Source organism: Natator depressus, chromosome 1 (assembly GCF_965152275.1).
Source record: "Natator depressus isolate rNatDep1 chromosome 1, rNatDep2.hap1, whole genome shotgun sequence".
Taxonomy (NCBI): Eukaryota; Metazoa; Chordata; order Testudines; family Cheloniidae; genus Natator; species Natator depressus.
Window position 1 is genome coordinate 254,982,113 of NC_134234.1, and position 26,284 is coordinate 255,008,396.

At 47.6% G+C, this 26,284-nt stretch overlaps 4 protein-coding genes across 9 annotated transcripts in view; 2 read left to right on the top strand and 2 right to left on the bottom strand.

Annotated features, from left to right (window-relative positions):
• Positions 1 to 4,712, top strand: part of MICALL1 (MICAL like 1) — a 28,220-nt gene extending 23,508 nt beyond the window's left edge. For both annotated transcript variants that reach the window (XM_074941546.1, XM_074941547.1), the window contains exons 12-16: positions 365 to 455; positions 967 to 1,040; positions 1,438 to 1,552; positions 1,957 to 2,003; positions 2,731 to 4,712. In XM_074941546.1, coding sequence (XP_074797647.1) covers positions 365 to 455; positions 967 to 1,040; positions 1,438 to 1,552; positions 1,957 to 2,003; positions 2,731 to 2,846 — 443 coding nt within the window. In that variant the 3' untranslated portion in view covers positions 2,847 to 4,712. The remainder of the gene's footprint in view (positions 1 to 364; positions 456 to 966; positions 1,041 to 1,437; positions 1,553 to 1,956; positions 2,004 to 2,730) is intronic.
• Positions 4,713 to 5,236: 524 nt separating this feature from the next.
• Positions 5,237 to 11,891, bottom strand: C1H22orf23 (chromosome 1 C22orf23 homolog). Of its 3 annotated transcripts, XM_074941549.1 has the most exons (8): positions 11,823 to 11,882; positions 10,758 to 10,870; positions 9,795 to 9,915; positions 8,487 to 8,549; positions 7,782 to 7,970; positions 7,113 to 7,247; positions 6,298 to 6,398; positions 5,237 to 5,973 (listed from the first exon to the last, which is right to left on the bottom strand). In XM_074941549.1, exons 3-8 carry the CDS (start codon positions 9,904 to 9,906, stop codon positions 5,869 to 5,871), a joined length of 705 nt encoding a protein of 234 aa, XP_074797650.1. In that variant the 5' UTR covers positions 9,907 to 9,915; positions 10,758 to 10,870; positions 11,823 to 11,882; the 3' UTR covers positions 5,237 to 5,868. The 3 variants fall into 3 exon arrangements, with proteins under 3 accessions (XP_074797650.1, XP_074797652.1, XP_074797651.1); XM_074941551.1 differs by lacking the exon at positions 10,758 to 10,870 and having other exon boundaries at positions 11,823 to 11,891; XM_074941550.1 differs by lacking the exon at positions 11,823 to 11,882 and having other exon boundaries at positions 10,758 to 11,371.
• POLR2F (RNA polymerase II, I and III subunit F) lies at positions 11,847 to 25,433 on the top strand. Of its 3 annotated transcripts, none has more exons than XM_074941555.1 (5): positions 11,847 to 12,070; positions 12,383 to 12,452; positions 13,273 to 13,403; positions 16,105 to 16,176; positions 18,320 to 18,505. In XM_074941555.1, exons 1-5 carry the CDS (start codon positions 11,847 to 11,849, stop codon positions 18,408 to 18,410), a joined length of 588 nt encoding a protein of 195 aa, XP_074797656.1. In that variant the 3' UTR covers positions 18,411 to 18,505. The 3 variants fall into 3 exon arrangements, with proteins under 3 accessions (XP_074797656.1, XP_074797655.1, XP_074797654.1); XM_074941554.1 differs by lacking the exon at positions 18,320 to 18,505 and adding an exon at positions 25,382 to 25,433 and having other exon boundaries at positions 11,863 to 12,012; XM_074941553.1 differs by having other exon boundaries at positions 11,863 to 12,012; positions 18,320 to 18,474.
• The window catches only part of SOX10 (SRY-box transcription factor 10), a 12,486-nt gene continuing 7,799 nt past the window's right edge, over positions 21,598 to 26,284 (bottom strand). Inside the window, exons 3-4 of the mRNA XM_074941548.1 lie at positions 24,567 to 24,832; positions 21,598 to 24,067 (exon numbers count right to left, since the gene is read on the bottom strand). Coding sequence (XP_074797649.1) covers positions 23,352 to 24,067; positions 24,567 to 24,832 — 982 coding nt within the window. The 3' untranslated portion in view covers positions 21,598 to 23,351. The remainder of the gene's footprint in view (positions 24,068 to 24,566; positions 24,833 to 26,284) is intronic.

Genomic DNA, 26,284 nt, shown 5'->3' on the forward strand with positions numbered 1-26,284 from the left:
ATGTAAGGGCTGTACCACCCATTATAGGGGGGAATGAGGAAGGAGAAGTAGTGGTAATATGCTCTCTGTTTAAGGTTAGGGTGATGAAGGGTCAAGGGAGTTGAGTGGGGGAAGGGTGGGGCCATGCCAACTGGCTTGGGCTATGAGGAAAATGGATCAGAACCATCACTTCTCCATGGGAGGCTGAGAACTGTTTAATTCACTCCACTTCTCATGTGTTCAGGAGCTGGATGAGGTCAGGTTGATTATAAGTGAATCTCTCCCTCCCCAGCGTGGCAGAGCCTGCCTTGGCCTGCTGCGTTGTGTGGGCAGAAAGCCCTGAGGAACGTATCTGAATTCTTTCTCTGCCTGGTTTGACTGGCAGACAGCCCCGAGGACAGCCTGCTGGTGGACTGGTTCAAGCTCATCCATGAGAAGCACATGCTGGTGCGCCGTGAGTCTGAGCTCATCTACATGTGAGTAGGGGGAACACACTGACATGCTGCCTCCAAAGCTGGGAAGGACGGAAGAGCTCCCTATACCCACCTGAGATGCTTTACCAGAGGGCCCTGGTAGGCTTCCTCTTCAAGGGGTGGGGCTAGAGATCTATGAAGACATTTGACTCTTTGTCCAAGAGTACTTGGAACTCCCCGGAGACTGGAGCTGCAAGAGCTGTGGGCTTCCCTATAGCCAGTGCTCCTGCAGTGTTCCCCACTGCACCTCCTTCTGTAAGAGCCTGTGAGCTCCCTATAGCCACCATGCCTACATCAGTCTTTACTGGATGAGGCTGGGGCTAGCATTGCTGGGAGTATAGCCAAGGCTCCTGCCCTTTCACTACAAGTCTCTTGATGGGTAAGGCTAAGGTCACGGTTGTTACTTTCAAACCTGACCCCATGGAGATCGCTTCCCAGAGAGGACATCTGCTTTCCAGAGGGATCTCTCTGAGCCTTGCAATGGGTTTTTGATGGTGTTTCTCTTTCTTTGCAGTTATAAGCAGCAGAACTTGGAGCAGCGTCAGGCTGATGTAGAGTATGAACTGCGGTGCCTTCTCAATAAGCCGGGTAAATCTCTTAGTACTGGTGAAACACCACCCTGAGCAGGTTCTCTGTCCCCCAATGCCCATTATACCTTCAGTCATGGCTAGTCCCTGGGTAAAAAGGACCAAATGAGACTTGCCTTTGATGGATATTAATACTCCTCCTTAACTGGCTGCAGGGTGGCTATTGAGTAACGAGGCAGTCCCTCCCCAGCACCAATTCCTGAGCATGCTGTCTAGGCTGTATTCCCAGTCCCTGCATTGAGAGGCCATTCTAACCTCGTATAGAGGTCCACAGAGTCATCTGCTAGGCTCAGGACAGGAATCAAACCCAGGTCTCTTGTATGGCACTCCAGACCCCTGAGCTCCTTGCCCAAGGGAAACTTAGTCATTTAACTCCCTGTCTTTTCTGGGGTGGGTAGCTAAGGACTGGACGGATGACGACCGAGAGAGGGAGACGGTGCTAATGCAGGAGCTGGTCACCATTATTGAACAACGTAATGCCATTGTCAACTGCCTGGACGAGGACCGGCAGAGGTAACATGGTGGAAAGGGGGCGATCTGGCCAAAACCCGGCTGCCTTTACTGCCCTGTCTGAGTGACACAGTGGAGAAGGTGGTGCAGCCCACCTGTATGGGGTGAACGTGTACTGTGTAATGCAACACCACGAGGCCACTGTTACTGACAGAACTTCCGGAGGGTCCCCCATTCCTTGTTCCTATGAATCAATGCTACTGACTTGTGGGGATGGTGTCTGTGTATCTCTGGATGATGTCTGTCCTGGTATGTGTATATGGGGAATATGTCATAACTGTAGCAAGGGATTATGGGATACCAATGACCATAGTGGTCATAAGCAGTGGGGAGCTCTTCTCTTCCAACAATGTTGTGGCTGTTGTCCTCAGAGTGGAATCTCAACAGTTTCCCACTGTTTCTTTCAGAGAGGAAGAGGAGGATAAATTGTTGGAAGCCATGATTAAAAAGAAAGGTAAGAAAGTGAATGGGAGCCTCATTCCAATACCAGAGGACTTCAGAGTCCTGGTGGCTCTCTCTCGCTCCCAAGGAGAGGGCAGAAGAATAAAGGGCATTAGTATAAATGCACATGAACATGTGTATGTGTCGAGAGATTTATTCTATTCTATATAGGTTCTTATATCACACCCACCACTTCTGAGCATCCTCCACAAACGCATTATGTAATCTGACTAGCCCCCGTCACCTTTTCCCCCCTCCTCCTCTTCCCAGAGGGAGAAGTGTGTGCAGGGGAGTGTGTTAGAATGTATAGATAATATACACACACGTTGGTATGTGTTTATGTTAGAGAAGGCAAAGTCAAAGAAATGTGCTTTGCACTTGGAGCAGAAGGTGGTGAGGTTTGTGTTGGTCCTCAATTCCTGTGGGAGTTCATTCCACAGTCTGAGAACAGCTCCTGAGAAAGCTGTGTCTCCTGTGTCTAATCTCAGGAACCTGCAGTGAAAGTGTAAGTGTGGGTATGTCTCCCTCTCTAATCTCAGTGACCTGCCCTGAATGTGTGTGTGTTTTCATTCAGGCACTGGTGACTCACACAGATACATGCATCAAGTCGCTTAGCCCCAGTCTGCATACATCACACAGGTGGGGGCATGTGTCTGTTGAGTGTATAGGCACCCGTACGCATGCATCACTCCTGGGCTCTGTCCTTTAGAAAATAACCTCTCCCTGCAACTCTTCTTCAGAATTTCACAAGGAAACTGAGGGCAAGAAGAAAGGAAAGTTCAAGCCCATGAAGGTGCTGAAGCTGCTTGGCAATAAACATGAATCAAAGAGCAAGTCACCCAAGGAGAAAAGCTAGAGCAGGAGCAAGCCAGAAGCAAGGATGGATGCACTGCTGTCCGACTGCATCAGCCCTCCCTGTGGCTGGCTGGATACCTGCCACTGGGGCTTCTGCCTCCCACTCCTTTCCAGAAGCTGTCTCTCCCCTCTCGTCAACCCCCACAGGGCAACCGTGATTTCTCCCAGGGAAACTCAGCTTTCAGCCACAGATGTGGAGTTGCCCAAAAAAGAGGAGACATGGCGAATCTGATCAACAGTACTCCCCCTTCCTAAGGCTGTGGGGAGCCTGATCAGAGGAGCAAAGTTACTATCCACAAGCTTTGGGGAGTGGGGAGGAGGTGAAATAGCTTTAGGAGACATTACCCAGTTGTGTTTGTTATTATTATTATTTTATTATTAACTGTCTGAGCAGTAAGTAAAGGATTTTGGTGTTTGTGGGAAACTTGCACTAATCGCCCCGTCCCTCACTCTAACTGTGATAGTCACATGTGCCTCGTACTCTCTGCCTTGGGGGACTGTACACAGTTGTCCCTCCCCAACCTCCAGTTCTTTCCCTTGCAGTCAGAATTCCCACTCTTAACTTTTGTAAAAGACTCTGGGGTTTATAAGAAGGATTATTTTATTGGATCTAAATTCACACTGAAAAACTAAACGAAAATGAAAGAACCCCCCCCAAAACTTTCCATGCCTCAAGTTCCTTCAAAAAAAAAAAAAAAAAAAGTCACCACTGTCCTGTTTGTGGAGAGATTCCCCTCTCCCGACGACACGCGCCCCACGAGCTTCAGGGCTGGGCGGTATCAATGACAGGGCCAGGCGGAACGGCTAAGGAAAAGGGATTATGGGGAGTCTAATTGGACATATCCAAGATACCCCACCCAGGACATCTAACCCTCACTGCAGCTGCTAAATAGACCCACTCTTATGGTTTTGGGGGGGCAGGGAGGGAGGAACATTCTTTTTCCAGGGAAGGGGAAAAGAATGCAAGACTTTATTCCGGACCAGCAAGGTTGTCCTATTGCCTTGCTCTCTAGTGCTGCCCTCTGCCAGCTTGGGGAGTGGGGAGGGAATCTCAGCTGACCCTTCTCCAGCTTTGTCTGTATTTATAATTTTAAAAGTGCAAAAGGGGGGATTTGGGGTTTTTTTTATAGCTTCATTACTAGATGGATTCAACCCCACCCGGCTTTTTAAACCCTTGTTTGATTTGTTGGGGGATGGGGAGAGCAGTCTTCTCTCCTTCCTTTCTTTTTTCTGCCTTCTCCAAGGTGAGGAGCTATTTATTGAGCTGTTTGATTGGTCTGAGTTAGACACTGAGTTTTGTGGGTGTTGGTTGGTCAGCTGTTGTCTTGCCTTGTTAGCAGAGTAACTACCAGCCCAGAGCAAACTGCTGCATTCCCTTTATAAAAATACTACAGGTTTGATCCAAACCACTCTTGCTTCCAGCAGTGTCCTGGACCATTGCTGGAGTATATTTTTATACAGAAAAAATCCCTGTTTACAAAACCATTGAGGGAGCTGAGTTTATCATGTTGCTCCCAAGGGCCACCAGCACTGGTTGGGGCAGTGTACTCAGCCCCTAGGAATGGAGGGCCCCATCACACTCTTGCAACCCCCAACAGGCTGATCCAGGAGCGGTGGCCATCTTTCTATGGTCATCTCTGGGCAGGGGAGATCCCAAAGCACAACTTACCCTTTCCAAAGCAAAGCAGTCAATTTGGCCTTGTAGAGTGCGGCCGAGCCACTGTCAAAGGCCATGAGAATTGCTGCAGTCTGACACCCCCAGTCCTACTCCCTTCAGTATTTTGATTTGTAAACTGCTACACTGTACTAACTCTGGGATTGCCATTCAGCTGCAGAAAAATAAAACCAGTGGAGTTAAAAAACTACTGCCACCCTTTGTTGCTTATCCTTACCTGTGCTTGGCTCACCTTAGGTACCTGATTACCTCGGTAGCACATGCACCTCTTAATCTCAGGGTTATGGGTTTGAGTCCAATGTTGGGTACTTGCCTGGCTTGTGGAGGTTTGGTGGATTTACTGCTGACAAATAGTTCAGCCTCTGGATTTAAGAAAAGGATGAGATTGGGGATTCTAGCCGCCTCTTGGTTCAATACAGGGGTAATTGGGTGAAATTCTTTAGCTTGTTATGGAGGAGGTAGGACTAGTAATGATCCCTTCTGGCTTTAAAATCTATGAATACCTTGGCCCCCTGCCTTTGGCCATGTCAATCCTTGTCAAGATGTTCCCAGGGAACAGAAAACAAAGGATCATGGAACAGACTCTCCTGTGCTGTGAACCCCAATGTGAACTCCTCCCCGGCAAAAAAAAACAAAAAAAAAAACAAAACACCCTCCCTCCCTCCCTCCCCAAATCACATTAAAATTAAGGCTAACATTTATGTAAGGCAGTGTGGTTGCTCCTCCCTCACCTGCTCTGCAGCAGCAGCTGGCACAGTTTCCAGGGCTGTGCTGACATGAGTGATGATATGGATTCAGTGATGAGGAAGTAAACAATCACATTAATTTTCAGCTTCCACCAGAACCCCCAGAGTTTGGGCCATATGGAAAAGGGACAGAGATTTTCCTTCCGGGTGTCTGTTGTGCAGGTCACCTTTGTTCTGACACCTTAAGGCATGTGCCATAGGTGGAAGGAGACCTTGCTTCACCATGTTTCAGAGGCGACTGGAGCATGCTGAGGTCTTTTCATCTCCTCCTAGCCCCTCCAGAGGGAGGGAACCAGGCTAACTCCCTGATTTGGTTCACCCAACCATCAAGTTCACCCAGCCATGAAACAGCTGCCTGAAGGGAGACTAGTCAGTGTTGGTAGGATTTTGCAAAGACTTTCTCCTGTTATGTACTATGCATAAATAGTTACTGCCCTCTTGGGTTTATGCAACAGGTGCTACTGACATTCCTCCAAGAGGATCTGCCTTAGATGGATAGGCATAGACCAGTTCTGTGACCCTTCTATGGTGGAGGCCCAGCCCTGTTGGAAGGGCAAGGAAAGAAGGGGTGGGAATGGTCTGCTCTGGTGTGTGGTCTTGGTCTAGCTATTGGGATCAGACTTGTTCCCTACAGGGAGGATTTTTGCCATTGCCTCTCTCACATCCTTACTCCTCTTCTTATCGATGATCTCCATCTCCCGCAGTTTCTGCAAAGAGCAGATCAAAAAGGATGAATTGGTGAGAATGCCAGAAGCTCCTATTTCCTGCCAAGGCTGAGAATGAAGGATCCTCTTCCCCAGTGAAATTACATAGGGAAATGACAAAGGGGCTGGAGGCCTCTCTCTTGCCCCAACCTCCTAAATTCATCCCTCTTTTTCTACCTCATCCCCTGAAAGAAAATGCCAGGCTCTCCTCCTCCCAAATCTAGGCCACATCTAGTTATTGGATAGAAACCCTAGAACTCAGATCCTCCAACACCGAGGTTTCCTCAATCCAACGTGCTAAAAGGGCCAGAGGGGTTCCCAAGGTACCTGTGAGATTTCAGTGAGGATGATCCCTCGATACTGCTTGCTCTGGCCCAGAGCCTCCATCTCTGCCAGGAATTCCTTCCTCTCCTGAATTTCAGTCACCACTGAGACCAAGAGAAAGAGACATGGACAGAACCAGTCAAAGTGGGGACACACCAGCATTGCCTGAACTCTGACCTTCCCAGCCCTGTTAGAGTGGGGGGTAATATCTAGAATGACACTGACTTTGCCCTCATCACCACAGTATCTTAGCACCCCCTGCATTTAAGGATAGAAATAGCCATCTCTTTATTTCTCTCTCTTCCTGGCCTATAGGAAATACAGCTTGATTTGGGGCTGGGGCGTGTTTGTAAAAGTTTATTCAGTGCAGTGGGATGCTGGGACTCACCCCACAGGATTCTACATGCCAAAGCAGAGCAGTGGTCCAGCTAAGGCCCAGTCTACATTAAAAGTTTTGCCAACTTTATTGGTTCAGAGTGTGAAAAAAATCACGCCCCAAACTGACATAGCTATGTCAGCGAAAGTCCTACAAAAAAAAAAAAAGTGTTTTTGCCAGTGTAGCTTATTTTCTATGGGGAAGTGGTATAAACTATACTGCCAAAAGCACTTTTCTGCTGGTATGAGCTGCATCTCCACTAGAAGGGTTTGCTGGTATAGCTATGTTGGCACAACTTTCTAGTCTAGATAAGGTCTAATCCAGCATCCCACCTGCCACAACAAATCTCAGCTCACTAGTGCACGAAGCCCACCACCCTGCCTTTTGTAAGGGGCCTGTATCTAAGGCCTTCCTTTGTGCCTTGGCCTATTTCCGTACGCACGTTCTTCAAACCGGTCCGGTTCAGGTATTTCCTCTTCCTCTGCCTGCACTGGCTTCTGCTGTGGCTTGTGTTCCACCACGTCCTTTCCAGTCGCTAGGATATTTTGGAGCCTTTGCTTCTCCCTCTCTAAGTTGCCTGTGGAAAATAAAGAAAATAAATATTTGCCAGACTGAGGCAGAAGTGCAGTCTCCCCACCAAGGCCCTGCTGGCGGCTGTGCCTGGACACACACAGCTGGAGATTCTATATAAGTAATTTCACAGGAAATATCTATTACGGTACATCCCATTCCCATCCTACACACAGCACAGGCACTACATGTACTGTACTGGCAGCAAAAGTCCCAGCTCCATTTACATCAGTGGTCTGATATCAGTTTATAAGCTATAAAGTTATGTGAGAATTGCATTGTCACAATAAGGTAAAGTGAAATCCTGTTCTGTCAATGAGCCACCCAGCCAGCAGGCAGGGTTGGGATGTGATCATCAGTGAAGGTAGGCGCTGTCAAAAGTCCCCTCACAGCTCTGGCTTTTGTGCACCTGCCAGTGGATTAGAGAGAAGGCAGAAGGAGGTTGGAAAGCAGATAAGAGTGTTCTGGAGACTGGAGGAAAATGGGAGGAAAGGAAAGAGAGGAGGCAAAACTGATCCCTTAGCAAAATTTGCTCACTTACGAGTGGCCCGGGGTTTGAATTTCTCTCGGGTGTAGGCATCACCTGCCCGGCAGATCTCGGCAGGTCGGAGATGAGGTCTGGCCAACGGAGTGACTGAAAGACAAGGCTTTGGTGGAGAGGATGCAGGCTGTGCAAGCTGTGGTTCTTTGCTGGATGTTGGGTTGCAGTGAGTGGGCAGGGAAACACCTCCTGGGAAAGGAAGGGAAGACAATGGCAGGTTAGGAACAGCGGAGTCTGCAGCTTGGTGATATCCCTGGACCACATAATGCAGTTCCAGTATTAGTCTCATTCCCTGGACCAGTTACATGGGGAAATCCCATCCAGTCCTTATAAAGAATATTAATAGCTACCAAATTTATCCTTAAATGATGGAGATTAGATGGGGGGTTCAAGAGAGGAAGACTGCACTCCATGAGAGCAGCTTCCATTACTGTTGTATGATGAAAGAGATGAGAACAGCTGCGGTGGACCAAATGCTGAGGAGAAAGAAATACCACCCCCCAATTTCTTCCCTTTCCTCCAGTCTATAGGCAAATACCTTCTGTAAAAAGAATGCTCTATATATCTGGGCCGCATGAATGCTTCACCACAGCAGCTGTAAGGTGTACATAGGGGTTAGGAGCAGAAGGTCAATAAGCAGCAACCTGCAGAAGGCAGAGTGCATGTGTGGGGGTTGGGGGTGGACAAAGCTGAGGCATCACTCACGTTTCATGCAGTTCATAAGGTGGCGTTGCTGGAAATTGGTAAGTCTGGATTCCTTCATCATCACTGAAAGGAAAAAACCATCTATAAAGACCCCAGCCTGAGAACTCAGCAGAAACAGCCTGAGGAACTACCTGTTCACTTTAGGCAACCAGAACAAAAGAGGGGAACGGCTTTGGAGGAAACTCCATATTTGTAATCGAGATCCTTTGGGAAAAGACCCAAGTGATTCATGATTCCGAAAAGATTTAGGCTGAGAATTTCAAAGGTGGGTGCCTAAAGTTAGGTTACTAACTCCATGTTTACGCACCTAAATAAGTGGCCTAATTTTCAAAAGTATTGGCATTCTCCCTCATAAAAAAGGAAACACCAGCTTTAAAAATGGTACGTAAGGGCTGTGGTGGAGGTAAAACTGTTCTTCCAAATTTGAAAGCAAATGAGAACAGCATTTGCAGTAACAGTAGCAAGGGAACTAGTTATAAGAGCTTTAGCTGATCACCAGTTGGGGGATCAGGATGGCATTACCCACATGGCATAGTAATATGGAATTAGTACAACAAAGGGCTTTTATGTCTTCAACTTCCGCAATGGTAGGAGAAGGGAGACAGAACGAGGTTATTATTTAATATGTTGTAGAACCCAGAAGTCTGCTTGGCAATAGCTGTTGTGTAAAAATCTAGAGTGACTGACAGGTAGATTGGATTAGACAGGCACTTTACAGGAAATACACAGAAGACAGGTTCCTGCCCTGAAAGCTTATACACTAAATGATGGATTTGAGATGTGAGAATATAACAGAGAGCAGGAAAGAGATGGGTGAGGAATGGCATGGGTTACGGTGATACAAAGATGGTTTTAGTCAGTTTAGGCAGATATACGGTTTAGTGGTTCAAATTGTGTATGTGGAGGAGACGGGATTGCAGAAGGGGTCTTTAGGAGTTATTTTAATAAGATGAGGAAGGAGGATGAGAGAATGGATTTAGGAAGAGCATTCCAAGCATCACAAGCAACAGTGAGTACTAATGTTTTTTCTCTTCTATGTAGGTTCTTTCACCATCCTAATCACTGTGGTACCTGGGCACCTGCCAGTAGTGCATTAAGCACGATGACTAACATCTTTTAGATGTGGTTCGTTCTCTCTTTCATCTTCTCCACGGGAGAGAACTGTGTGAGCAGTAGAGTGTTTTGGTTTGTTTTTTTTAAATGTACATACTGCTGTTATAAATGGAACAATGATCAAGCCAGAAGCATGATATGAGTTTAAGAGGGTCAATGGCCTTTTCACTGTACTCCATTCTGTCTTCCTGTTACCTTTCAGCAGCTCTTTTGTTTCTTGGCCATAATGAGTTGTCCCTGGAGAATGCCAGAAACCAGTTCCTTTTGGGACAGCTGGCGCTGCTCTTCTTCCCTCCTGGGAAGACATTGTGAAACCCTGAAAATGACAGTGAGGCAAGGAGTCAGGAAATCATATTCAACTTCTAATGGTTCAACTCAAAAGAACATTCTCTCTTTACAGCCCTCAGTCATTCTAGGGTCCCATTACACAGTCTCTAGTACCTCAAAATCAATCTTAATACTTACTTAAATATAGCTAATCCATTGAAGTCTTGACCCTTGAAAAGTTACCATAGTGTTTGAGGGACTGGCTGGAATCTCCCTTGCCCTTTTTTATTCTCCCCTCTGTTGCAGTGACAAACCTGCTTCCAGCTGAGAAAGGTTGTGAACCCCTAGAATCCACCACAGTTATACTAAGCACTGCTCAGACTGGAATACCTTGACACTGCAAATTAAGGTGCTGTAATTGTAGCACAGGTAGACATACCCACACTAGTTTTAATCTACAGAGTGCAGGTAACAATGGTAGAGAAAGTGTGGGAGCATGGACTTCAGCATTGTTAGCAATCCAAGTATGTGCTAAGGGTCCCCTGCAGGCTTGTATTGGGATTGTTAGCCTGCGCTGAAGCTCATGCCACCACGTCTTCGCTGCTACAGTTACCCATGCTAGCTCAATTAAAGCTGGTGTGGGTATGCTTACACACACTACAATTACACCTTACTTTGCAGTGAAGCCATATCATGGGATGCATGGACTCAACACATTTACATGCTTGATCTCAGAACATGGCATCCATGGCACTTCCTCTTCTGAGGGGATAACAGGTTTGCTGCCTGTTCTGAATATACCTAATGTAATCTGAAGAAGAGCTCTGTGTAGCTCAAAAGCTTGTCTCTTTCACCAGAAGTTGGTCCAATAAAAGGTATTACCTCACCCACCTTGTCTCCCTATAAAATCTTAGTTAATGCTGGTTTGGTCTATAGCAGGGGTAGTCAATTATTTTTGTCAAGGTCCAAATTTCTGGGTCAAGGTATAACGAAGATCCAGGTTCCTGGGGAAATAATAAAAAATACTAACAATAATTATAATAAGTAAATAAAATAAAAAGATTTTGGGATCTGTTCAAAAGTGTCTGGCAGTCCAGATTTGGCCCAGTCTCCCTATTAACTACCCCTGGTCTATAGTCTTCAAGGATCTTTAGCACGGCCAGACACAAACATATGCACCCTCCCACCAGTCAACTCCCACCACTGGCTGAAGGAAACATCCTTTTCCTGTCACACGGAGTGCAGTGATGTAGGTTCAGTTCACATCTGTGATACCACAGATGACACCAGGATCCAATGCCTTAGAGAAGACACCTTGCTCCACAGTACAGTGCCACGGGGGGACACTCCTCACACCTTGGCACAATGCAACAGGGAGCTGTCCTCTCACCCCACTCTGCATTGCCACAGAACAGTGTCCCACCACAATGCAATGCCATGAAACAACACCCCATCCGCCCCATTGTGTAATGCAATAGGATGCCGCCTAGAGCAATGCCGTGGGGCAACACAATAATGCAACAAAGTAAGGCCCATGACCACACAGTGCAACTGCACCTGGTGTTGCCTCCAAGCCACCACATGCCACAGGGTGATGCCCCCCCCACCTGACACAATAATAGCCCCTCTCATGCCCAACAAGGGTGCAATGCTGTGATGTGCCACAGGCCCTCTCCCACACAGCGGGGCACCCAGGGCGGTGCAAGGCCCCCTTCAACGGGGCCTCGCCGCCACCCAGTGCCCAGTGGGAGGGGAAAGCCTATGGGGTGACGTCCCATCAGAGGCTCGGAGGCCCCAGATGGCGAGAACGAAGTGCCAAGGCCATCTTCCAGTCTCCATGGAAACCCGTGCTGGTCCCTGATTGGCGGGTGACCCGGCCCCATCCCGACCCCGGGGAGGGCGGAGATTCGGGTGCTCGCAGCGATTCCTTCCACCCCGCTCGATCCGCTCGCTCACCCGAAGTTAGCGGCGCCCGTTACCATGGGAACCCGCTCCACCGCCCGCTTCCGCTTACGTCGGCGCCGGCCCCGGAAGTGGATGATTGGAGGTCGCCGGCCGCGCTCGTGGCCTGTGGCGACGTCCCGCCGCTGGGAGGTCTGCGGTTGGTGTCGCGCTGGGCCGGCGGCATGTCCGACAACGAGGACAAGTGAGAAGGAGGCGGCGGGGGAGGGGGGCCCCTGTCCGGGGGTGAAGGGTCAGGAGGGGCTCGGCAGGGGGCGGCCCAGCGGGGTGGGGGGACGCCAAGGGACGCGGGCTAGTGCGGGGGCGGGGGGCAAGTGGGGCCGGGTGGAGGTAGGGAGGGGCGGGGAAGGTGTCGAGGGCAGCGGGTGGGGGGTATTGCAGGGGAGAAGCAGGGGGACAGTGCCGCGTGGCCCGAGGGGAGCAGCGGGGTGGGGAGGCATCAGGGCTGCGTTCGGTTCTCCGAGGTGGGCGGCGGCAGCAGCAGCAGCAGCAGCCTATCGGCTGGGATCTGGCTGTAGAGCGATAAGTGATCTTGTGTGTTTCGTCACCCACAGCTTTGATGGTGATGACTTTGACGATGTGGAGGAAGATGAAGGACTGGATGATTTGGAAAACGCAGAGGAGGTTCGTGCTCAAACCCTTCCTCCCCTCAGCACTCTGCATAGTGCTCACATGCTTCACATAGCCTCCTTTTTTATACAGCATTTACATTTTTCCCAGGCCACTCCCCGTTCCTGTCATCCAGGGAGTTAGTGACTGGGAATAGCAATTGAACCGAAGTCCCTACGATGGCACCTCAGGGTGCTGGCTCGTAGAGCACTCAGCTGCCATAAAAAAGATGGAGAAAAGTTGTTCTCTTGCCACAGAGGGCAGAACAAGGCTCAGTGGGTTCACACTACAGCATATCAGAGTTAGATTAAATCTCAGGAAACACTTCCTAATTGTAAGAACAATAGGACAATGGAACAGACGCCTAGGGAGGTTGTGGAAACTCCTTCACTGGAGGTTTTCAAAAAGAGGCTGGATAGCCACCTGTCTTGGATGATTTAGATACAACAAATCCTGCATCTTGGCAGTGCGTTAGAGTATATGACCCTTGGGGTCCCTTCTAACGCTATGATTCTATGATCTTGGTTCTATCACACTCTAGAGAGTGAGACACTGGGAATGGGATTAGAACCCAAGTCTCCAATATGGAAGTTCAAAGAACCAATTGTTAGGACACTAGACCCAGAACCTCAGAAAGCCAGTCTTGGTATCTCTGTATATTAATCAGATAAATACACTTCCCAACTGGGCTTTCTACTCTGCTTTACTCAAAGTCCTTGATTAGGATTCTGTGTAGACTTTAAACCTTCATTCTTTGACGGTTCCACAGTCTGACAAAATCTGTTAAGGACCTAGAGCTCCCTCAATGTGCTTACAATAGCTTATATTTCTTCAGGAGGGTCAAGAGAATGTAGAAATCCTTCCATCTGGAGAGAGACAGCAGGCAAATCAGAAGCGGATCACGACTCCGTACATGACCAAATATGAGCGAGCCAGAGTCCTGGGCACTCGTGCACTCCAGATAGCGTAAGTGCCCTTGTTCCATGCCCCAGCCTTGGCAGTGGCATCTCATAACATTTTTCCATGTTTAAGTTACTTTCTTACTGTTCAGGATCTTCCATAGCTCTGAGGATTCCCCATCTGCCCTGTGAGGTTCTGTCTCATAGCTACTGCCAGCTGTGAAATGCAAGGGCTTGGAAATGGAAACTTGAGCCCCTAGACAAGTCTCTGCAGCCTTCCTAGAGCATTATATCCAGGACAGTGCTACTGATGGCTTATGCTTTATGCCATCTGTCTCGGTTGCCTCTGAAGTGGGAGGCATTTCTCATCTGGAATCAGCCCTCTCTGCTTAAGTCAACAGGAGGGTGGGAGTAGTGTTCTAGGTGTATCTCCTTCCTTACCCAAGGGGAAACCAAACTCTGCTGAGAAACTCAGGATGTTTGCAAACGCCAAGACCCCAGGGGAAGTTCGAGGTCTTTATCAACAAATGTCATAGGACTGTAGAAAGTATGAATGGAAAACATATGCCTAAATTTTTAGATTGCAATTATTTTGAGGGCAGGGACTGACTTTTACTTACTTGGACAGCAGCTGTGACAGTGGTGCCCCAGCTTGGTTAGTTTCCCCCCACTACTACACTCTAAATGTTGTTCATGTACCATCCCACCTGCTGCTCATGGAGGACTGCTTTCTGCTTTCTCTAGTGGTTTGTCCAGTCTAATTTTAAATTATGCAAGTCAATAGGTCTTGCACTTTTTGCGAGACTGTACCACAGCCTAAGAATCTCAGCCTTAGGAAAGTTTATTTATATCCATTTGAAATAATCCCTTTGCTTGTTTTCGTCCTGTTACTCATGGTTATACCCTTTCAAATCACCCCAAACAATTCCTCTCCCTTACACCTTACAGATAATTGTCGGTTTCAGAATGGTAGCTGTGTTATCTGTATCAGCAAAAAGAACGAGGAGTCCTTGTGGCACCTTAGAGGCACCTTAACAAATTTATTTGAGCATAAGCTTTCGTGGGCTAAAACCCACTTCATCAGATCCATGCAGTGGAAAATACAGTAGGAACACACACACACACACACACACACGGAACATGAAAAAATGGGTGTTCCCATACACACTATAACGAGAGTGATCAATTAAGGTGAGCTATTATCAGCAGGAGAAAAAAACTTTTGTAGTGATAATCAGGATGGCCCATTTCCAACAGTTGACAAGAAGGTGAGAGTAATAGTAGGGGGGGGAAATAGTTTTACTTTGTGTAATGACCCATCCACTCCCAGTCTTTATTCAAGCCTAATTTAATGGTGTCCAGTTTGCAAATTAATTCCAATTCAGCAGTCTCTTGTTGGAGTCTGTTTTTGAAGTTTTTTTGTTGTAATATTGTGACTTTTAGGTCTATAATCGAGTGACCAGGGAGATTGAAGTGTTCTCAGACTTGTTTTTGAATGTTATAATTCTTGATGTCTGATTTTGTGTCCATTTATTCTTTTATGTAGAGACAGTCCGGTTTGGCCAATGTACATGGCAGAGGGGCATTGTAGGTGGCTATTGAGTCTCTCCTTAGTCATTGCTTTGCAAAGATATTATTTGCCTGGCCATCATTTGGCAAAGCCATTCTTTGCATGTTCTTTTAATTCTCTGGAAGGCAAAAAAATTAAAAAAAAAAAGTTCTGAGCAATGAAGTGGGTCCACCATGGCTCAGAATCCAAAACAGGCTGGTGCCTGTTGCTACATTGTCTACTCAAGCTGTCTTTAATTCCAAATCTAGGCCAGCAGCATCCCCTAGTGGCCAAGTCCACACATGCAATAGAACCTCAGGGTTACGAACACCTTGGGAATGGAGCTTGTTTGTAACTCCTAATTGTTCGTAGCTCTGAACAAAACATTATGGTGGTTCAGTCAAAAGGATACAACTGAACATTGACTTAATACAGCTTTGAAGCTTTACTATGCAGAATAAAAATGCTGCTTTCCCCTTTTTTTTTCAGTAGTTTATGTTTAACACTATACTGTATTTGCCTTTTTGTTTTCTTTTTTTTTTGGTCTGCTGCTGATTGCATACTTCTGGTTCTAAATGAGGTGTGTGGTTGACTGGTCGTTTGTAACTCTGGTGTTCATAACTCTGAGGTTCTACTGTAATAGCACACGCTTCCTTTGCTGCTGTCTCTTAAAAGGAGAGGTACAGATAATCCTCATCTTTGACACCGCGCTCTCACATCCCCTCCAAAAAATACATTAAATTTTGAGGGGATGATATCAGTGTGCCTTTTATTGGCTAATAAATGGTACTTATTACTGGGTTAATTTTAAAGTCACTGTTTTCTGTCCTCACATTAAAATATGTCAGAAGTGACCCCTGAAGGGGTGTGGGCTTCATTGTGAATCTCAAATCCCAACCTGTGAGCAAAGATTGAGAGAAGGGCCTTCAACTAAAAACTCTGCCTGTGGCCACTTTGTACCCTGTCACTAACTGCCAGACATGCTACTGCCACAATAGGAAAGGATCTTGGGATGGGGATGAGAGAGATTCATGAAGAGCTTTGTCCTCCAAGCCAATAGAGACCTTACAGAATTGCACCTGTAATTCCGTCCTTCATACTCTGCTGGACTTTATCTGGGTAACAGTCATGTTTGTGAAGCAAGTATCCCCACATGCTTTACCATATTTCTTCCACTCCCTTCTGTCCCCCTCGTGATTGTGGATATTCTTCCTCTTAGGATGTGTGCTCCAGTCATGGTAGAGTTGGAAGGAGAGACAGATCCTCTGCTGATTGCAATGAAAGAACTCAAGTAAGTCCTGGAGATTTTGGCAGTGAGATGTCTTTAGATTTACGTTCCTCTCCTCAACACCCCAATGATGACGGTTTATTTCCATTAGTTCCTGAGGCTACAGTTTGCACACTCTCATGATAACAGACGGGGAATACAATCTCCATGTTCATTCAGGCAATCTGTCCTTGCATCTGTGTCCCTCTAAATCAGGTTTGTGTCTAGAATGGAATTCCTGGCCTGGGAGTATGAATCCCCCTTCCTCTTTTCAGTTCGGAATCTGTTCCCAGCAGCAGGTAGCTTGGGTGTCTGTATTCTCCAGTCCTAAGAACTTCTGCAAAGTCCTACTGGTAGCAACATTTTCCTGTTTTACTTATTATATTTTGGAATTCATATTTTTTCTTTAATAGGATCCTAAGGGCCCCATCATGAACTTGTTGGGGTCGGAGAAGTCTCTGATTGGAACTGATTCAAATGTAGCCATTTGGACAAATTCATATTTGCACATATTTCCCCTGAAAAAATAATGTTGCTTAATAGATTAAAATGACTACAAACACATGGTGGCCACATTAAGAATTTCCTGACTCTCCACCTGTTCCCTCCTGTATTGTTTCTCCCTCCTTCCCAATTCCTTGTGCCATAGCTTCTGTGGCATGAGAGAGAGAGAGACATGCATACACACCTACTAGCTGCCTAGCCTGATTCCCGCCACCTCTCTGGCAGTGGAGCTTTGGATTGGTATCTGGATACTGACACACATCATTTGAATTTCAGCATACTCCAAAGAAGTGGATTTGTCACATCCCTTTTCATCTCCTTTCTGTAAATCATCTCACCTCTGGCTGTGTGAAAGTGTTGGGTGGAGGCTGTTGAGTGGGTGACTGGTGGGTCACAACTCACCCTCCGTTCAGAACTCCCTGCTGGCCCAGAGTTCCGAGCACAGCCTGTGATCTAGCAGACTGGGCCATCAAATAGCAAACGGTTTCCCCACTTACACTCATCAGATACTGGTTTTTGAGTGGAACTGGTGTTTTTGTTTGGTTGGGATTTTTATGCTTCAATTCATTGTAGTTTGTCCTGCAGACTTTACACCCTCATGAGAGAGCCTTATCTTAACTGCATTCCTTCACCTTTGTCAGCAGCCAGTAACTTCTCAGTTTGTGCTCATGGCTGATCTCCTGAAACAGCCAGAGTTGGTTCTGGTCAGTGCTAGAGTGCAAGACCTGGGAAATAATCAGAGGTGTTGTAGGAAGTAGTAATTGTCTCTCGACAGGGAGTGCTCTGCCCTCTGTCAATACCAAGTCAATGCCTCAGGATGATGCTAATTGAGTGCTTTGCTACTGGAGAGGCCATCTTTTGGATAAGACTTAAAACCATTATTCTGAATGCTTGTGACCATTAAAGATCCCATGTTGTTTTTCACAAACGTAGAGTTGTAAGCCTCAGGCCCTGGCCCAATTCCAATCTGGTTAATTACATTCTGCTGACTTAAAAATGCCTCATGTAGATTAAATTGAATTCAATGTTTTCTAACTTTCTGTCTTGAACTGTGGTGCCCTGTTGCTGCGCACTGTTAGCAGCAGCTGCGTTCTGATTTAGAGGTAGCCATTTTTGGTGGTGGTGGAAATGATCTCTGTTCCGTGCATACTTAAAATATATCTAGTACTTTGGATGAAAGAGACTATGTAAATGTTAGTTGTTTATGAAATTCTTCACAACTCTCATTGCGCTATCTGAAGTGGTTTGTGGAGAACTCATCACTGTGGGTTTCCTGTCCGTCAGAACAGTAGCTTCATTTTTCAGTTCCATTGCCTCTCCCACATGCCTCCTGGGAATGCGCAGTCTCGTACTGTTGTGATGTTCAGTGGCTTTAGATTGTTTCCACTGTAGGAATTCAGCACTGCAAAGTGCTGAGCTCCTCAGTTTTTTGACTTCTTTGGGGGTCCACAGCGCCTTATAGGATCTGACCTTCCAAGGGAAAGAACTTTCACTGTAATACCGAATCATGAGCACCCCGCCACTTCACCAGAAATCTGCTAATGAAACAAAACCAGTGAGTTACTAGCTCTCACCAGCATGGCACATCTGGACTTCTGTAGCTTGCTGAGAGGGTGTAATTAAAGCTTTGGCATTTCCATTTACCTCTCTGTCCTCTCTTCAGAGCTCGGAAGATTCCCATAATCATCCGCAGGTACCTGCCAGATGGAAGCTATGAAGACTGGGGTGTGGATGAGCTAATTATCACAGACTGACCTGCTTCCCGTCAATGTCCCTGGTTCCTCCTTCATCTGCATATGCTTTTATTTTTGTTTATATTTGTGTAAATAAATAATAAAACCCCATTTTTAAGCAAATTATGGGTTTTTTCCCCCCTTACACAGTTCAGTCTGCTGTGGCTGGCAGGAGATGGCCTGTCCTCCTTTCCCTCAATTTAGATCTGTAGTTATTCCTTCCCTCTGCCTCAGCCAGCCCTGGCCTCTCTTTAGAAGCACAGTGCCTGTTAACTTGCTGTTAGGCTCACTGAGTAGTGTGAGGTGCCTTTCCCTCAGTGCTTCTGCCTCAGAAGCCCTGTGATTGTAAGCTAGTGTAAAGATTGAGGGGAGCAGCTGTGGCCCCTCATTATATTAAACCTTTGCTCTATAAAAATGATCCTGCAGCTGCCTGGCTTCCAGAAACCCTCTGAAGCAATTCTGAGCCCTCTGCCCACACCCCTTTTTACAACAGCCAGGGGTTGGAGTGGAGGAGACACCTCCATTGCCTTCCAGTAGACAGCAGGGCCTTTGTGCCCTGGAGCAGGTTGCCGTGGAAACCCCCAATTTCCTCTCTGATCAGGGCTGGCTCTGGGGGCTTCTCAGGAGTATCGTAGAGCCGCTCTCATCAAATCCCCCATTGTTTCTCCACTCCTGCCCCCCACTTCTTATCAATCACCAGGATCCCCTTTCAGTGGCAATGCCCCAGCAGGAAGCGCAGTTGCCGGCCTGAATCCCCACCAACTGGGAACCTGTTCAACAACTATAAGCGCAGTCTGTGCTTCTACTACATATACAGTCATCCCCTCACCCCATAAGTCTACCAATGTCTTAGCCATTGCCCTACTGTATGTATATGTGCCTTCCCCACCCCCACCCCCATCCCTACAATAGCTAGAGAACCATTAACAGTTTGAGTATTTTTAAACAGTCTGACTGGTTAAGAAGTGGTGAAGTTGTCCTTTAAGACAGCAGCAGTCACGTTAACCTCCACTGCTGATGTGGTCCAAGAGAGGAGCACAAATGGGGGCCCACTCCTCTGCCACTAAGAGAAGCTGTTTCTCCATGGTAAAGTCCTTACGGGCCTAAAGACTGCTGCTGCCTCTAGATTTTGCCCCAAAGCCTTTGTGTGTGTCTTAGGACTTCAGCTCTTGGGGCAAAAAAGCCAACAGGAGGGTAGAACAGCTAGTGCCTTTCATCAGGGCTGATTGCATTCTTAAAAATTGCTCTTGGGTTTAAAAAACACAAAACCACCACCAATCTTCGGTTGTGCATGCTGCCCTCTGCTGTTGGTTCATACCTGAATCACAGGAGCTGTTTTGCCCTTGGATAACATTTCGGTGCCTGTGCTCTTAGAGACGGTTAACATTTGTAAAATATATACCCCCCTACACACTGTGCGTGCCCGCCCACTTTCCCTAAGGGTTTATATCCAACTGCCTGAAGAATTGTTATACAGCCCTACAACCTCTGTACGTTACTCATATAATCACATAACAAATCATGTAGGCACCAATTAATCTCCCTCTTGTGTGTGTAGGGATATGAGACATAAATAAGGGGATGGCATCTGAGGCAAGTTTAAAAGAGCTGAATAGGTCATTGGCCAAATGAGGTAAAGGGGGGACATATACCTGGCTGCATCGGGGGATAGGGTGTAAACTCCCAGGAGCCAAGTATTTGCTGTCCATGCCATCCTTGCCAAGAAAAGGTTAATCCACAGAGCGATGGCCTTCAGCCCTCTTCCCCCACCCCTCCATGGAATCCTTTAATCACGTTGGCGCGGTGAAATTTCAGTCATGAACGGTGTCTTTGTGCAATCGTTTTGGCGTCCGCAATGGAGCGCAAGGGTCGTTTTCTCGGCCCTTTTTTTTTTAAATGGCTTCTTTGTTTCATACCCGCCTTCTCCCCTCACCCCACCCTGCAGCATTGCATCTGTATCAGATACGATTAAAGGGATAGCAAAGGACTCTGGGCCAGCTCCTGCTTTACTGCAAGGGGAGTGTTTAACCCCTTTGTTCCCAGTCCAGAGGCTAAGGGTGGGGTTGTTCTGGATCCTGTATCAGCTGGGGGTAGTGGCCTGGATGATACTAGGCCCCCCTCCCACTAGATGCTGATCAAGTGAGAACCCTACCTCCTTCCTTAAACTGGAGAGATATGGGAGGACATTTGTATCATGTGAGTAGGAATTTTCTTTTCCCACTCCTCACCTACCCTTCACCCCCTGTGCTTAGCCCCCTTCTTCCCCACACAGTCAGTCCCTTCCCCCGAGCTGTCAAGCAATGTCATCAGTCGATCGTCCTGCAGACCCTTCCCCCAGTCAGTGGTTTATAGTGAGATCTCCCCATTCTCCTCCCTTTTAAAGGCTTTGCCCACTGCTCTGGTTCCCTTTCATTTCCCTGCACCGAACGGACTAGTCTATGTGTTTAGGGCTGAGTCGTTCCACTTATGGTGCTTGTGTGCTGCACATCTCTGGGGCACCTGAACTGAGTGAGCTCTTCTTAAGACTCCCATTGACTTCAATGGGTTTTTGGGTCTGGTCTATAGTTCCTAGAACACATACATGTCCTGCTCACCCACTGTGCACTTTGCATACACAAACACCGTGAACCAATCACATGCCTCTGCTTAGGAAACCTTGGATCTTCCTAGCTCTTGTGTCCCTTTCCTAGCTGTGCATCCTCTGGTTCTATCTCACTAACACTGCCCCGGGGAGATTTTGTTCTGAAGTGGGGCAGGGTCTATCGTGTTCTGCTCATGGAGGGAAGTAGGTTGGTGTTCATGTGTGCAGGATCCACGTAGGAGGGCAGTAGGCCCTGCTTAGTGGGTGCCAGATGTAATTTGGAGGTCAGAAGCTATTGAGAGTATTCAGGAATGTGTGTGGGGAAAGAGGGCTTCTGGTATGGAAGTATCATGATCTAGTGCTTGTAGCTGAGACTCGAGATTAGGAGAAGAGAAACAAGAGGCTTCTAGTCCAGGCAACACTATTAACTCACTGTCAATATCCTTTCAGTGTTGGGGCTGGAAGAAATGTGTACACGCTCACAGGGTCTGTGCCATATAAAGGCACCCCTTCGCTCTTACTGGGGAGGAAGGATAAAATGTGGCTGAAAGGGGAAAAATATTAAAATAGAAAAAAATGGACACACACAAATGAAACCTTTAAGTTTATTATTCCATACATTTAATGCAGAGTTAATGGTGCTAGGACAGCATATTCTGGGGACAGGGAGAGGGGCTTGGTGGGTGGGGAAGGTATAATGGAATAAATAAGGGGAGGGGACAGCAATGGGTTACATGCATACAGGGGAGCAAACGTACTACATGCTCTTTTCAAACATGACAGGAGTGAGCCAAAGCTAAGGGTGGAGAGAAAGGTGTATAAAGGTCATCCTCAGCAGTCTCAGTCGAAGGAGAAAAATGGTAGTGAAGATCACAAGTTGTGCTTGGTCAATCTGTCCCATCTTCCCAGACCTGCATATCAGCTGGGGGTTCCATCGTGTGTTTTGGTGGCCAATGGGAGGGCATCATCTTCTCCCACCTTGAGTTCTGACGTCCTTCATGTCAGCACGCTCTCTGGCACTGTGAAGCCATGCTAGTCCTGAAGATGTGGGATGGGCAAGCAGACCACCCAAGAGAGCTAGTGGGGGGATGAAGATGAAGACAAGAAGGAGGGGAACCAGTCTGACCACTGAGGATGGTTGCTTCCAGTTTGAAACCCAAAAGGGAAGGCGAGTTCATTTTCCTTTTACGTGGACTAATTGTCTTTATGCTTATCCAACAGTGAGTGCTTTCCCCCCAGTTGGTGCCACAACACTATCTTCCCGTTCTTTATGAGGGTAGGCCTGAGGTGTTGGCAAACTGGAACAAGCAATGAACAGGCAGGAGGGGATGCATTCTTTAGTTCAGCTCTGCTTGGGGGCCCAACCTTGCAGGTTTAAGGTGATTATTTTAGCAGACTGTGTTTGGGCAAATGGGATTCACGCTGATGCTTCTGGTTGCCACAATATCTTCAGCTACTCTTCCCTCACATCCCATGCACGCACACACACACATGCCAGAAGGACAAACACTGCCTTGGCAGAGTATCTTTTGGAATATTAGAGGGTGAATGGAAGGATTTAGAAGGGACCAGGAAATGTTTGGAACAAACTAGCCATACAAAATAATCGTAAGAAAGGAGGATTCCATCCCTGTTGCCTTTACAGTCCAAGAGGCCACACGTACCCGCCCTCCTGCCCCCACATGTGTGTTGTGACACAAATAAGGCTAGAACCAGCTATATGGTTCCCGAGTCCAGTACAGTACAGTAAAGAGAGGGTGGGTTGAGGGGAGGATATGATATGGCTGTGGAAGTCAATAGGAAAGCAACCATAGGTTGGTCTTCCAACAGGGATCAAGAGTCATGCTTGTGTGAATTTTAGATAGGAACATTGCAGAGCACTGATCACAAGGAAGTTGACTTTACTGCCCTACCTCTCCTCCCACAACATGTCCACCAGGGTGCTCAGCCAGCTACTCTTCACCCACAACAGGTGACAAAGAGTTGACCATTGTGGCCTATCCGAAACACTTGCTAAATCACTGAAGCAGTTGGGGGGTGGTTAAGGATGGGGGGTATCTCTTATCTTACAGTCCAGGATGTGCACAATGAAACCCACCATGACCAGTCACTCCATGCCTAGAATCATCCTCATCTAGAAGGCCAAAAGGGTTTTGCAAGCCAATCAGGTTGGCATACATTGAATTGGGAGGGGGAAAGGGGTAAAACCTTCCTCTAGGCGGTGAGCCAGCGATAACCGGGGTCAAGATAGGCATATCTGGATACTCAGTGGGTTCTGATGGCTGGATTACACTGAATGACCTCGGAGTTCGGAGGCCCTTCTGCCTGTGCTGATTCTTCGGAGACTTTCTGTTGCTGCTTTGGTCACTGTTCCCCTTTTCCTATGGTCTGGAGAGAGTTGTATACACAGGCTGTTCCCAATGTGTGGGGCTGTGGGACTGTGGCACAGAGGGTGCAGGGTCAGAGATGGCAGTGTATAGGGGACGTTGCGAGGGTCCCATGTATGAGAAGGCAGAGTAGAGGCCAGAGGCTTGGCTGGAGTGGCTATAGTAGGGTCCCGAGGGCTGGTGGTCCGGGTAGTCAAACTGGGGCCTGGAGATGGAGGGGAAAGCCGAGCCATAGTGGGGCAGGCTCAGGGACGTGTATGCTATCTGGGAAGTGGAGGGCTGGTCAGTGTAATGGCCTCCAGGGGCAGAACCCTCTGTTTTCACCTGTGCCTTGGAGTCCACCACTGATGACGTGCCAGCAGACAAGGAGACTCCATGCTGCTTGGAGATCCAGGCAGAGTGTCCACTGGCTGCAGCCAGGGCACTCCCGAGGCCGTAGCCAGCGGCCGCTGCTGCCGCATAGCCCCCAACATGGCCTGGATGGCCAGCGTGTCCATTGGGTGGCAGGTACTGGTCGAATTCATTGACGTCGAAGGTCTCCATGTTGGACATCACTTCATGGCTGATCTCCCCTATATCCACGTTGCCAAAGTCAATGTGAGGCTTTCCCCCTTCCCCAAGAGAGCGCCCTTCCCGCTTGGAGTCAGCTTTGCCTGCCTGGAGTTCTGTCTTTGGAGTTGTTGGAGGAGTGGGGGGTCCATGGCTCTGACCTGTGAAGTGAAAACCATTTGGGGGGAAAGAGAAAGAAAATGTGATACCAGTTCACAATATAGCCCTGGTACAGCCTGACAGGCAATAAAATAGCTCAGCCAGCTACATGCAACAGCTCTGCTCCTCATACTGTGCAGACCTGGTACTGCCAGGCCTCCCTGGGAACCTCACTGTAGAGGGACAAGAAGGGAGGAGGTGGCTAGCCATAACCACAATGGCAACTGTGCACATGAACACTGTGGGAGATGACTTCCCACCTATCCAAAGGGATGGAAACACCTGTGGAGTGCAGGCGTCCCCAATGCTGGTGACAGCACCGAGCATGTAGGAGTCATACCCAACTACTGGGTCCCACCATGGGGAGAGGATCCAGCTCACAAGGTGGTGCCCCAAGACTTTTAGAGAGCCATCGATTCTCCAGATGGCTTGGGGGACTCTCCTTGGGAGGAGGATGAGCTGGTAGTAACCTGCTGGTGTAGCTGCAGACATGGGACTGACCTGAGGAGTGCTCGGGGTGCCCGTCAGACATGGGGGATCCTTCCCCAGGATGTCTGTGATCCAAGTGGGCATTCTTATAGTGGGCCTGGATAGCTGCAGCCCCGCCAGCTTCTCCCTCGGCTTGGCCCTCACCCTCGCCCTGAGAGGCCTTGCCATTTTTCCGCCGGCGCGGCTGGTACTTGTAATCGGGGTGGTCCTTCTTGTGCTGCATCCTAAGTCGCTCTGCCTCTTCGATGAAGGGCCGCTTGTCGCTTTCATTCAATAACCTACAGAGACCAGAGAAAGAGGAAGAGATGGGAACAGGGGTGTCAAAATCCTACTGTAAAGCATCATGGGCACTAGAGATCCACCCCATTTCAGATACTGCCAAGCATCATAGAGACAGTAGAGAAGTATTTAAATAGAGTCCCTTTTTTTTATTGTTGTTAATGAGTAAACCCTGACACTGTGATCAATGCTGTTCAGACCCAGAGGAAGACATGGTTACTCCCCCAAGTGGATTACAACCTATAACCCATATAAATTCACTTCCTCCCGTTCCATGCTTGTACTTGCCTTAGGGGACAAAGTAATCATACTGTGATGACTGAAATCAGTGCAGGGCTTTATAGTTACCAGACAAGCTGGACTAAAAGAACTTGCTACAAACGTGAAAAATATGACTATTGCTTGAATTATGGAAGGGTGGCAAATCTTCGTTACCCATAATGCTCTTTGTCATGTATCTCTGTCTCTCTCAGATCAACTTGTCTTGGTCACCTTAGCTTCAGAGTTTGTGTGTCCTGTCCTAAACTTCCATCTTTGCCATTTTATAGGTTTTGTTCTATCAGCTTGAGTGTGAGCGATCACTGAGCACAGAATGGCTATTGCATTTGCCAGCACAGTGGCTGTGCTGCTGGGATCTGCTCCTTAAAGAACCCTGGGATCCCCTAAGAGTGAGTTACAGAAGATGCTGGAGGAAAAACACACGTGCTTTGCTTCTACTTCGAGGGTTCTTGATGACACAGCTGCCATCTGTAATCCCAGATGTGGTTGATGTGGTTCCTGTGCTAAGGATCTGAGAGTTGCAGGTGCTGAGCCACACCAGGATCAGGCATGTAAATCAGGATCAGTTTGTAAATCTAGATACTATGGTGCTCGACACTGTAACAATAGATTAACTTTGATCATTGGGTGAAAGGCTCTATGGAAATGTAAAATCATTCCCCATATACCTGTCAGATCTAGGGTTGCTCCAGTCAAGACAGGATTACCTAGGAAATTTTGTAACAGAACCACTTTGGATGATGTAAGAAGAGATGAAACCCATTTGATCAGTCATTTTCTCTTAATTTTGAAAATGTTTGATTTAATTTTTCATTTCTTTTTCCTACTTTTCACGTGGCCTCCAGAGCATTCTGGTTTCAGCCAGAAAGAATCCAGAACACTGAAAAGGGGCAAGGCTGTTCTTATGGGTATTGTAACCCAGCCAAAACTCTGAGGCCGCAGAAATCTCAAAAGCAAAAACTTGTTCCTTTATAAGATTTCCAGCCCTGATTTTTCCAGCCCAAAGAGAGTTGGACAAAGCTTTGGGGATATTCAGCCAAATGTTGGAGAGGATTCTCTGAACCCCTCCTGAAGCTTTAGAGGCTCTGCTTTTGCTAATTCCACTGATTAGATTTAACCCTTTGCAGAGCAGAGGATTAAAAAGCATGAATGTGTCTTAGACAATTTAGGAG